Source organism: Rattus rattus, chromosome 1 (genome assembly GCF_011064425.1).
Source record: "Rattus rattus isolate New Zealand chromosome 1, Rrattus_CSIRO_v1, whole genome shotgun sequence".
NCBI lineage: Eukaryota > Metazoa > Chordata > Mammalia > Rodentia > Muridae > Rattus > Rattus rattus.
Window position 1 is genome coordinate 67,828,874 of NC_046154.1, and position 12,779 is coordinate 67,841,652.

The 12,779-nt window shown below is 45.5% G+C and overlaps 1 protein-coding gene across 1 annotated transcript in view; it reads right to left on the reverse strand.

Annotated features, from left to right (window-relative positions):
- Nucleotides 1–221: 221 nt before the first annotated feature.
- LOC116893795 (ADAMTS-like protein 1) overlaps nucleotides 222–12,779 on the reverse strand; it is a 143,789-nt gene continuing 131,231 nt past the window's right edge. The window contains exons 11-16 of the mRNA XM_032895535.1: nucleotides 12,174–12,386; nucleotides 10,581–10,761; nucleotides 7,801–8,008; nucleotides 2,854–2,963; nucleotides 1,941–2,161; nucleotides 222–565 (exon numbers count right to left, since the gene is read on the reverse strand). Of these exons, the coding sequence (XP_032751426.1) occupies nucleotides 459–565; nucleotides 1,941–2,161; nucleotides 2,854–2,963; nucleotides 7,801–8,008; nucleotides 10,581–10,761; nucleotides 12,174–12,386 (1,040 nt within the window). The 3' untranslated portion in view covers nucleotides 222–458. The remainder of the gene's footprint in view (nucleotides 566–1,940; nucleotides 2,162–2,853; nucleotides 2,964–7,800; nucleotides 8,009–10,580; nucleotides 10,762–12,173; nucleotides 12,387–12,779) is intronic.

Sequence of the window (12,779 nt, forward strand, 5' to 3'; positions counted from 1 at the left end):
GCCAGAAGAACTGGATTCTAGCCTTGTTTCTGCCCTAGTATGCTGCTCCCCTGTTCTTACCACCAGGAAACAAAGGAACAGCACTCCTATTGGCTGGCCTGTGCCTGTGTCTATGTGTTACAAACTCCTTACTGTCCCTATAGATTATGGCTTGCTCTTTCTGTGTCTCTGAGACCCTGATTGGGAAGGAGCCAGCTCTGCAAGGGAGCTGCTGTCTGCCTGGCCTGCTCCTGCTCTGCAACCTCCTTTAGAAGTCTCCTTTTCTGTTCTCAACACTTGCCTCCAGCTAGCGCAATAAGCAAACATGCCAAGGTCCTCAGGAGCATGGGTGCAGGTGGACATGGGAGTGTGGGGAGGGGCAAATAAATAAATAAAAGGAAGAAAGCGTAAGTCATGTCCAAGGTGGTTGTATGAGTCCTTTGTGTGGCCAGGGTAGAGTTCATCCCTGTACCCTGTCTTCATGCTTTGCCACACGTTCCACAGCAGCGAGATCGGAACTGGCCGAGCTGGCAGAGTTTCAACTGTCTCACCTTCTCGCAGTACCTGGTGGTGTCTCTGCACTCAGCTGGGAAAGCAGGAGGGGAGGAGGGGGACAGAAAGGAGATATGAAACAGACTCACGGATGCAGCTGCTGCTGACCAGCCTAGGCACTCGGCAAGCTGCCTGTAGGGTCTACCCCAACCATGGCTCTCCAGCCCCTCTGGACAGCCTTTCCTCTGGCAGTGCTCAGCCCTCTGCCCTTCCCTCCCCACCAGTCTGCAGCCGTTAGGCTGATTGACTGGGCTATCTCAGGGCCTTCTTTGCTTCCTCATGATGGCTACTTCTACTTCAGACTGGTAGTTTTACTCTCCTTCCTCTTGGGATAACCTCATCTCTCTGCTTTCTTCCCCCCATGGGCTTTTGTTGTTTTAGTAAGGAATGCTCCCAGAAGGGCAGAATTCTGTTCCTTGTGAGAGTGTGCAAGCAAGGACCTGGTTGAAGGTCCGTGTCATCAGGCTTGGACCTCTCCCTGTTCAGCTTTCTTTTCTTTATTCAGAGGCCTCTCCTTCTTCAGTACACCAGGTCTCCCAGACACTGGCATTCAGTTCTTAAACACCGGTGCAGCCTGTAGCTGGTAAGCTCGGTAACTCCTTGCTCTGTGAGCCAGTACTTTCTGAACATGGCAACCATCTGACAGCAACACCAGCACTTCACCAGAGTATACATCACACATCTCCCAGTATGTCAGAAGAGTGTGGGCCACGTGCCTACAGGCTTTCTGCCTCAGTGTTGGGAAATGACTACCCAGTGAAGTTTAGTGAGGGGGGGGGTTAGACTCCTATCTCTTATTGTCTATTCTTTGCAAAGATTTATCATCATTTTTTGTGGGGGAATATCTCCCACTTGGGTTTTGGGTTCTAAGGAGAAGAGACTAGATCCCTACCCGACTAGAATACAAATACTGGTATGGGGCTGAGAGGCTCCAGACCTGAGGGTGGAGTGAATGGATGACTGTCAGGGGCACAGTCTCCTGTTCCTTTCCAGTGGATGTGCATGGGCTGGGAAGGAGGGGGTCAGCAGGTCCTTGTTTGGTGTGAGGCAGAACAGAGATGGGTGCAGAGCTGGCTGAGTGGCGGGCATTCTGCGTGCTTCTTCAAGGTAGACTGCAGGTGTGTTGGAGGCCAATTTTATCCAGCCCTTGGCTCTTTTAGGGCTCAGGATGAAGACAGAGGAAGCCCTTGGGACACATCCTGGCATCTTTTGTGGTCTGAACATGTGTATACACATCCTTGCACACACCCGTGTACCCCACCTAAATTGTTCAATTCTGACCCGAGCTCACAATCCTTAGGGAACTTCTTGATCCAGTGCCCTGTGTTCAGGCTCAGTCCCAGGGATTGCCCTCTGTACCCGATGACCTGTGGGGAATTTGCAGAATGTTCTTTGGGATTGGAACGTACTGTTTTCACATGGAGTGATGTTGCAGCGTTGCCAGTTGGCGGGTCGGGGCCCCCAGGAACACAGGTGCTCAGGCACAGCCTTGTTGGTGCGCACGTGAACACACTCCACCCGCCGGGACTGGAAGCCATAGTTGCCACAGGTTGCTGTGCACAGGGTCCAGAGGCTGACCCTCCAGTGTACACTGCAGGCCTCTGACCAGCAGTTTTGGGTACTCACAGGCCTGTGGGAGGATAACGACAAAGGTGAGGTCTGTGTCCGTGGGAACCAGATTTGAAGCCAGGCTACAGACTCAGAGATGTAGGTAGGTAAGTTGAGGTCTTGATCTCTGCTCTGTTAAGGAATGAGTGGACATGGACCTTAAGGAGGCCACTGTCCTGAGCACCCATCTCTGCTCTACAATCCTTCATGACCTGAGAACAAGCTCTACTCATCATGGAGACTAGCAAAGGTAAAATTTGGAGTCTCATGTTGGGCTAAGAGGTAGAGGTAAGGGGCCATTTTTCTAGGGTATCATCTACAAGGAAGTATACTTGGGGCCAGTAGTAGATAGGCATAGGTTAAGACCTAGGGACAAACGTTTTTCTTATTGGCCTAACTTCTAGAGACAGGCCGGCAAGATGAACTTGTGGAACTCTTGTGGTCTGGTGGCCATCTCTTGCTCATCTAGAGATGAGTGTGAATCTCTTGTGGAGTCAGACCTCACTTATGAAGAACACTTATGCGTACTTTATCCCTGAGAGAAGAAAGCCCGAGCTGACTCATTCAACAAATACAAGTTCACTGACTTAGGGTAAGATGGAGGAGGGCAGGACCCCTTCTGTAAGATTGGAAGAGCAACAACATCCTTGCATCAACGTCTTTTGTGTTGTTGATATTGGGGCTGGGTAGAGGAGGACAAAGGCCTTGTCTTACCTGGGGAGGGCACTGCACTGCTCTGATGGTAAGGTGATGCCATCCCGGGTCTGGCAGAAGACTTGTCTGTGCTGCACAGCAAGACGAGGGCCTATGCAAGGTCCATTGCACTGGGAGGGGAAAAGGAGATGTGCAACATATTATCTATGTCCAAAGAGGACACTGCAAAGCGTAGCACTCCCTTAGACATATACTAAGTATATATGTGTATCTTAGAGGGCAGGGTCATTGGGTAGGGTCTTTAGACCTGCAGATCTTCTTTGTCTTCTTTGGATCAAATAGCAGACATTCAGTGGCATGTGCTCTGTGCCACAATGGGACAGTTAACTGTCCCATAGTCTGTGGGCATTGAACTAGGGAATGTCTAGGGGAAGTGTAGCATTAGCCAGAGAAGGCTGACCCAGGCTAACCTGTGAAAATACTTTGTCACATGCTGGGAATGTGATGGTCAACTTCAGAGATGAAGACCTCTCAATACCTTATCTGATAACATTCATCTATTTAAGTACTTAAAAATAACTATTTTTTTTTTTTGGTAAAGTACAGTACATGTAAGGCAATGCAAGTAAAACAAAGAACACTGCAGCGAGTCCTCAGAAAATGAATATTGATGGTCGACTTGTGCATGGTGCTACAACCTCGTTAGAAGGGACTCCGTCTTGGAGTAACACAGTTGACCATTTCAACATCTGTTACTATATTTGGCTAAGCGACTGCAAGAAAAGAAAACAAGACACACCAAGTAGCAAAGCAGCCTGCCTCTCCAGAGGCAGCCGATGCCAAGGTTAAAAGGTTACTACACCTCTATTTTCAATACTTAGTTCCTTTATAGCTTTGTAATTATAATAAAAAAGTACTGCTCCAAGCCTCTGGGGTGTGCTGCTTCATGCTTCCAGGCATGCAACTTTGTTCGTATGTGTTTATCCAGCCTGTATACATCCAGACTTAAAAGACATTATCTACTTAGGGTTACAAGGGCTTTTGCCTATTTCTTCTCCAGCCACTGGTAGATGGGTTTTAAACTTTTGGATCTTGGATGTTTATATATTTTAAACATTAAGCATTCTACTAAGTACATACTTGTATCTCATCTTGGTTTGATTTGTACCCTCCTGTCTACTTAAAAGTACTTAATATATTTTTATTGGATAACTTTCCACTTAGATAAAGTCTCCCACATTTTTTCTATCCTTTTCCTTTAATGTAAATTGGTTTATAAGTTTCTTGTGTGTGCCCCTTGCTTAGTTAGGGGTTTTGATCATTTTCTCTCATGAAATTCACCACACTCACTCATATGAGGTCATAAAACCAAACTTTGATTAGTTCAATTTGTTAACATAATTATGTGTTGCTAATTTTAAGTAAATTAGTCTATTTTCTAGTTAGTCTGTCACATATATGGCCACTTGCTGCTTAATGATGAAGGCACATTCTGGGTTTTTTTTCTTTTTTCTTTTGGTAAGTAATTTTACTGTTATGCCAACATCAAACTAAAGCCAGGGTGGCCATGGCATCATCATATCATATCATGCAATGATGAAATAAATATGTATTTATGTGTGCTTGTGTGCTCATTCAGGAGACCGGCCAAAGAGATGCCTGGAACTAGAGTTAAAGGTGTTTGTGAGCCCCCGTGTACAGATGCTAGGAGTAACTCCCTCTGCAATGAGCACTCTCAACCATGAAAGTGTCTCTCAAACACAGGTGACGTACTCTCACGGGACCACTATTGTATGTGATGGTTAGTCGTCGGCTGGGGCATCATTAACTGACCCGTGCTGCTGCTGCTTTGGTGTGTAGAGTGGAACAGTTATTCTTGGGGCACACTGTAATTGTTTTTCATTTTTTTAATTTAATTTTTGGTAATCTCAAATATTTGTTTAACAAATCCTGGCCACATTTCTACCTCCACCCTCTCTGTTTTGCTTTCTTTTTAAACTTTTAAGGAACTGACACTGTTCTCCCCAGTAGTGAAACCACATTTTATTTCCTATGGCCACTCAATAGAAATTCAACTTTTTTATCTTCACTAAATTTCTCTCCCCAGTGCAGAGATCAAATGCAGACCTTGTGACCCTAGGTGAGTGTTCTGTTGTACCCCAGCCAACACCAAACCCGCTATTTATTTGATCATAGTCATCCCGGTGAGTATCACATGGAAATACACGTGGGATTACTCTTCCTCCTCCTCCTCCTCCTCCTCCTCCTCTTCCTCTTCCTCCTCCTCTTCCTCCTCTTCCTCCTCCTCCTCCTCCTCCTCCTCCTCCTCCTCCTCTTTGAGATAGGGTTTCTCTGTTTAACCCTGGCTGTCTTATAACTTGATTTGTAGACCAGGCTGGTCTTGAACTCAGAGATCCACCTGTCTTTGCCTCCTAAGAACTGGGACTAACGGTGTGTACCAGCTACTTTTTGTTTGTTTGTTTGTTTTTTCATTTTGAGAAAGCATTTTTCTATCATGTAGCTCAGTGTGGACCTGTACCTTTGACAGCTGGTTGACATACTGGATAGCATCTTGTTGGTATACAAAACCTCCTTCATTTTGATGCATTGGTTGTCTGGTATGGTTTGAATAGATTTTTTGAGTTCTTATGTTTGAAATTTAACTCCCGGTTTCATATGTTAATAGTATTATGAGGGGTTGAGCGGAACTGTGGGAGATAAGGCTGGGTGAGGTGTGGCTTTGTAAGACTCGAGCCTGCATGCTTGCTTTCGCGCTATGTGGTGCCTGACATGGCAGAGAGGCTGGTGAAATGGCCATATATTTTACCATACAGGCACCACTCTGTGCTTGGTAACTTCAGTTTCTGGAACTATAAGAAATAAATATATTTTCTTCATACTTATCTGTTACATGGAAGTTTGTTACAGCAACAAAAATGAACTGTCACATCTAAGAAATTATTGCCAAGCCCTATCTATGCCTTGAAGGATCCCCCTTTGTTTTCTTCTAAGAATTTTGCACAGTGAAAGGGACTAGCTTCACTTTTTACATTATTCAATATCAAGTGTTGAAAAATGATTCTTTCTCTAGTATAAAATGGTCTTGGCACTCCGTCGAAATCGCCTTGTCATATATGCGAGAGCTTATTGGCAGCCTTTAAAAAAGCTCTCAAAAGCCTATTTTATTGAATGTTGAACAGAAACATATAGATAGCTAAAATTCCAACAAGTTTAAGTTTTCTAACTGCTCCATAACATCTAGAATTATACCAGGCTGGTCAGAAAAGCCCCTGCCAATTAGTGCTGTCCTAGACAAACCAAGAATAGGCAGATGCATGCTCTGATGACAGAACATCAGACTGTTGGTATCTCTTACACCCAGGACAGATCCCCAACAGTTTTTGAACACAGATTTTAGGATGAAATACAAAGATATTAGTTCATATAAACACTCTACACCTGATTCTTGTGTGTGTGTGTACAACAATATAAAATTGTAGAGGGTGACTGCAGGCCACTTGGTGAATTAGGTATACAACTAGGGTGTATCTAACATTAGTATCTAACATTGGCCTATACCAGGACAGAGGTTCTGACATGTGCAGTCGCACCTGGACTAGACAGAGGACAACATTACCACACTCCCCTTGACTTCCTTCCTCTTACCCCTAGAATCTTTTGTTTGTGTTGGTCTCCTTTTAAAATCACAACTAAAAATAATACTTCTCCTCAGTGGATAAAGTTAATATAATGCCTCCATTATATCTAAAGGAAGCTCCCTCTGCATATTCCAGTCAAATGAGGACTACTCTGTTGATCTTTGCAATGGCTGCTATATTATGCTTTAAGTTTAAATTACTGTTCTTAAGAGATATATAGAACAGAAATACTCTAACCTGTAAGCCTCACTTGTCCAAGGACAGATAACTTCCCAGAATGCTGGGAGCTCTTCTTGTAATTTCCTTGTTTTGTACAATTTTAACGACTCTGTTGTTCATGTGAAATAACAAACCATGTGTTTTTGCTTCTTTAAACCAGCTTGCTTGCCTATAATTGTACATCAATAGGATGTATGCTTGACTGCATGGAGGTGGGGATGTGTGTTCAGTTATGTGTAGGCAGGAAGTATCTTAGGGAGATGTGTCTTGCCCCTAATAGCACAAAGGAAGTAAGTATGCAGCCTTGTGAGTTTTGCCTTTATAAGCTGCTGACTAATGTAGCTTGGAACTTTACCTTGGGAATCTCAAGTATCGAGTGTAGACCTGGTGCTGGTATCTGAATAAAGTCTCTTATTTGCTTAAAACTTGTTCATGAACAGACTAGTGAATTCCTGAACAACTCCAGAGCCCTCACAATCTCATTTGGGATTTTTCCATGTTAACATTTAAGCAGGGGTCTTGGGGAAGGAGGCCTAGGTTTCAAGGTGATCCATCTCGACTTCACCTTTTCACTGGTTTGGAACAATGGTTTTCTACTCTAAGTGGCAGATCAGAACCACAAGGACAGTTTCTACAACCTGTAGTGTAGTTTACTTAGACCTTTGGGAGGTACAGCCCAGATAGCGGTTGTTTTAAATCTTTTCCCCAGTGAACTTTTTGTTCCATGGAACTGGTTGAGGACCCTGGAGCAGAGCAAAGTGCAGTCTCTAGGAGGTTCTCCTCTGAAGTTTCCAGAACTATCCCTAGCAGAGTGATAGAAGATGGTCTTGGGGCATATTGGTCTGAAGGTGGTGTTCAAGGTCACAAAAACAGAAGGAAAGTACAGAAGTGTGTTAATGCCTTAGAATAGCCTACAGCCATTGGGACAGGGGACACAGCAGTGATACTAGGTAGGTTAGTGAGAGATGTGTATGTGAGTGGAGATGGGTTTCTCCCATGGTGGCAAAGTTTTTATCTGATGATTTTCCCTCGAAAACAAAACAGAAGAAAACAAGCCAACCAACTAACCAACCAACCAACCAACCAACCAACCAACCAACCAACCAACCAAATCCTCCGCGAACCTCACCTGGCCCCAGCTGGAGAAAGCCCATTCCACACACAGCTGCTGGTTACAGGCTTGGGTGTCCACAGGCCGTTTGGACAGTTGTGTGCACATGTCATTGGACACCGGGGTGGAAATACCAGAAGCCTTCAACTTCTGACAGGTCACCCTTCGGGTCTGAACGCCTCCACCACAGCTCCGAGTACAGGCAGACCAGGAAGTCACCATCCATCTGAGGAGGAGGAGGAGCATGAGAACGACTGCAGAGGGTAAGGCTGGGGTTGGGGGGGGGAGGGAAATGAACCTTGCTCTCCCTAAGAGTTACTCACAAAAGTGCAAAGCATCCACACAGTGTCACTGGAACTATGACCTATGTTAGCGTGCTTGTGAGATAGCGTCTCATTATGTAACACAGTGTGGCTTTGAAGCTGAGATGCTTCTGCCTTGAGGGCTCGAGTTACAGGCATACACCAGAGTCAGGGTTTTGAGAAGAGGTTATATGAGTAGATCCCTACATACCTGTATCAGAGGGAGATACATATTAGGAAGAAGTAGCCGTGTGGCCAGGGAACAGGAGCTGCAGTTTTATGCAGCCACAAAGCAGGGGCTTTTAGACTGGCAAGGAGAAAATTCACCCCTAGAGTCTCCACAAATGGCCCCATGGATGCCTTGATTGCTGGCTTTCAAAATGGAGTTTTATGATGCCATTTGGACAAATTTTTCTTGCAGCCACAGGGAATTGATAAAATATGGACATTGACAAGAAAATAGCATTTTGGGGGTTGTTTGCTTTAAGTAGCCCCAAACAAGTATAATTGCAGATTGAACTCTTTAGTAACCTACACTGCAGGGTGCCAGGGCAGGACACCTTTCTGGGACAGCCAGATCCAAAGCCTGTCACCTCGCCCTAGGAGATTATCTGAGTTTCACTGAGGTCAAGGTTTTGTCTGGAAATTCTCAGGTCACTTTAACCCTTAATCCAAAGTCTATGCTTTGTCTTTCAGAAACAAAGATCATCCTAGATTTCTCAGGTAATTCCTAGTTAGTCAGTGTAGACATCATCTGTCTTGGAGGGTTATATTAACTATAATTTAAGTCCCTAGAGGTAAATCTGACAAGGACTAGGAGAAATAGGCTTTTCTCATAAAGCCATTCTATAACCTGGGGCTACTGTGAGGCCCTTAGTAACCACGCATGTGCCTTCTTCAGTATGTGTAAATATATAATTCTCAAAGGCTGAGACACATTCAGAGGCATGGCACATTCCAGCCGGTTTTATAAAATCTAGGAACACACCACCTTCCTGCAGCAGGACCTGCAGATGACTTCGTTTGCAACAGTTTCTGTCCTCCTTGGCCTGGGGAGGTTGACTTTATGTGGATTTCTAGGTCAAGGAAACATTGTGTTTAGGAAGCAGACACAAGGTGTTTTAAAGTCTCTGGAAGCATTGAAACCGAAGATGAGGCGGCCATTACTGTTCCAGTTGCTGAAGTAAATTAGGCTGATTAACTCTGACCATCACCAAATCAAATCGCAAGAGTTTCTGGCACATAAAAGATCTCTTCTTCATTTCATGCAGCTTGGCAAGGGCACTCTTCCAGAGCCTTCTGTCCCTGGTGAATGTCAGGCCTGTGCTGCAATCAACTTTGATTTCTAAATATACATTTCAGGGATGTTTTCAGGAGCTGGGGCGGGGGTTTTGAGAAAGGCGAGCTACGGGCCACGTTACTGTTCAGGAAGGGTATAAAAGGACATTAATCATTCCCGTGGAAACCTACCCGTCAGCAAGTCAGACTGCTGATATTAATGAGTGTGTTTCATATTTCATGGGGTCTCTCCTAGTCTCAGCTGCTCCCTGTGACTCAGCTGGCAAAACAGAAAGCAGTCGCCTGAGCGGTGTAGGAAAGTCCTACAGATAGGTCAGAAAGGGGCATTTCAGATCCTAGCCAAGTCTCCCAGGGTGCACAGCGCCATGCTGGTGCCAACTCCAAACCCATCCATTATCCTTTAGCGACTGGCTGAAGACTGGGGGATATGAGCTCAGTGGGACTCATGGCTTCTTACGTGTGAGAGAAAGACGTGGTGGGTGTCAGGGCAGCCTAAACATGCATGGTAATCGCAGGGACTACACATCTAAAGTGAAGGCAGCTAAGGAAAAAGGGGGATGAAGTCCAACTTTAGTGAGATGCAACTATTTGTAAAACGGTAAGTTTTCCTAACTGGCAGAGGTATTTAGTTAGACAGAAAGAGGAAAGTTGGGGTGGAGCCCAGCAGTCCTTCCTTTCAACATTTCAACACAAAATGTTTAAAACAACGCAGAGGTCAGGTTACTATTATGAATGGGAATTACCTCTGGCCTCACCCTGGGAAGTTATTTCTTTTTTTTAAAATATATTTTTTATTGGTTATTTTATTTATTTACGTTTCAAACATTATCCCCCTTCCCTGTTTCCCCTCTGCAAACTCCCTATCCCATCCCCTCCTCCTGCTTCTATGAGGGAACTCCCGACTCACCGCCCTGGCATTCACCTGTGCTGGGGCATTGAGCATCCATAGGACCAAGGGGAAGTTATTCCTTTTACTGATCAGACTCTCAGGACTTAAGGCCAGGTAGCCGTCAGCTGGCTGAATGGTGAGTGGCTAAGTAGGGCTGAAAGCAGAGACCACTCTGAGGATATTTCCCTCATGGTGGACCGGTGCCTCTGGGTAGCAACAGCTCCTTGAATTCTATCTCTTCCTACCTGATACTGTATGACGAGCTAAAAGGCAGGGCTGGTGGTTGGGGTTAGGAAGGGTGTTCTTACCGAGAAGGACAGTCCCTCCGATTGCAGGCAACAAGCTGCACAGCAGGCCGAGGCTTCCCTGCACAGTGCTCAGGGTCAACCTCTGTGTTGTTCAGCAAACACTTGAGGCGTGGCTGATGAACACCTCTGTTACCACAAGATGCTGAGCAGGTCGCCAGTCTATCCACTGACCACCAGTAATCTGTCACAGGGGAAGAGGAGACGGTGTTACTGCCCATGCCAGTCCTTCTGGGCAAGAGGAAGGTAGATTAGGAATGGGGCAGAAGAGAGAGCTGAGAGACATTATTACAAAAACAAGCCATCTGCCTGGGGGGGGGGTAGGGCAGCCATGTTTCAATAAACTTGGGCAAGGCCAATGACCTCCAGGAGTCTCAGTTGACTCGTCCGGAAAATACACACAGTGTCTGTCACTTCATGACCAAGCAATGGTAGGAGAGAATTCATAAGTACTCAGCACACAGTATTTAATCAACAGCCATGGTACTTATTTTTAAACATACTTGCTCAAGTACTCTTTTTACGTTGGGTTCGTCAGACAGTGACCTTATTTTTCTACAGAGAGGTACATATACCCAAGTACTTAGTCATCTTTAAAAGCATGGATCCGAGTTGGATTTGGTTAATCTCACAAAACCGAATTTATCCAGAGAGTTCTCGTTTACATGAAGCAGCGACATGAGTTGAAGTTTGTTCTTTGGGGGCTTGTGATATACTTCGGTGGGGGAGCCTGTTAAAATAAATGTGGGCTGGTATATTTGGGGTACACATTGCAAATTACTGAGGAAAGGCAACGAGGAGCCTTTTCCTGTTTGAAGAGCCAAGAGGCAAGTGGAACTCGCTCCAGCGGTAGGTATTGGAAAGGTTAGAAAACTCTCCCTCCTTCCCTGCAGTATCAGTAAGAAAGGCCATCCTCTCACAGAGGCCTCAGACTTGGAGTACAGTGCATAGCACTGTGCTTTTTAAAAAATAGTGTCACTTCCAGCACAGTAAAACTGGCCTATGGAAAGAGGCCTCCATGGAGGGGCCAGCTCAGCCTCTCTGCATCCTGCTGGTGCAGTGACACAGGCTTGCTCACCTGCTTGTATCCCTGGAAGGCTCCCTCTGGGACCCGAGCCATGCAGACAGGCTGCTCTGTCAGCTGTTTGTGGTTTTTCTTTTTTCTTTTTTCTTTTCTTTTCTTTTTTTTTTTGCCAGCGCCAAAGGAGAGGCACCTGGAAAGCCCTTTGCTGTGACTTATGGCTGAACACCCTGGGGCCGTGAGGCCTGCACTGCTCTCTGCAGGGCGTTGTTAAAGACCAAGCTGCTTAGACCAAGGCCTGCTTTTAAAGCAGAATCGGCAGAGAAGACCTGGGCTTTTAAAAACCTGCCAGGTTGTGTGGTCTTTCCTAGTTAGATCAGCTTTAAGGACACTCGTGTGGCTCTGGTAAACGGTGATGCCTGCTCTGTCCTGACTTTTCCAGGTTCAGCCCTGCTGAAGACAGGGGTGGCAAGGTTTCACAATACAGAAACATTATCCAGAGACTATGTCACTGTGTCCTACTAGAGAATGGGTTCCCAAGTAAGTCTGCTGCTCAAAGCCTGGCGGTTTCTCACCTTGGATCACCAAAGATGCTTTCTGTACGAGTGTCCCTGCTTCATTCTGAGCCAGGCAGCTGAACTCCCCTTGAGGTCCTCCACTGAGATTTGCAACATGGAGGATCTGTCCAGCTCCCCAGATGTGGTGGGTCAACTCTGGGGCAGTGGCAATTGGCTGGCCATTTTGGAACCAGGTGATATTGGGGGTAGGGTGACCTTTGATGGGGCAGCCTAGAAGAGAGAAGACAGTAATTGGTACAGAAAAAAAAAACAACAAAAAACCCCCACAAAAACCAAACCAAAACAAAGAACCCCCACATTCCTGGTGAGCTCATGAGTGTTTCCGCGGTGCTAGGAATTGTACACATGTCATGGCCTTACTGATAGTATTTTTATTATGCTTGCTTTTCCCAAGGAAAAGGGGGTGTTTTCACTCCCTGGACTTCTGGGAGAGTGACTATTCTTCATTCGGTTCAATAAAAATGCTTTAAGAACACAAAGGGACTATGTCTGTCCCTGCCTCTACACTACCCTTCTAAAACAATGGCACAGTTGGTATTGATTCATTGAAAAGTCTGTTCCCATTAGCTTTTCCACTCATTCACAGATTCATTTATGAAGGAA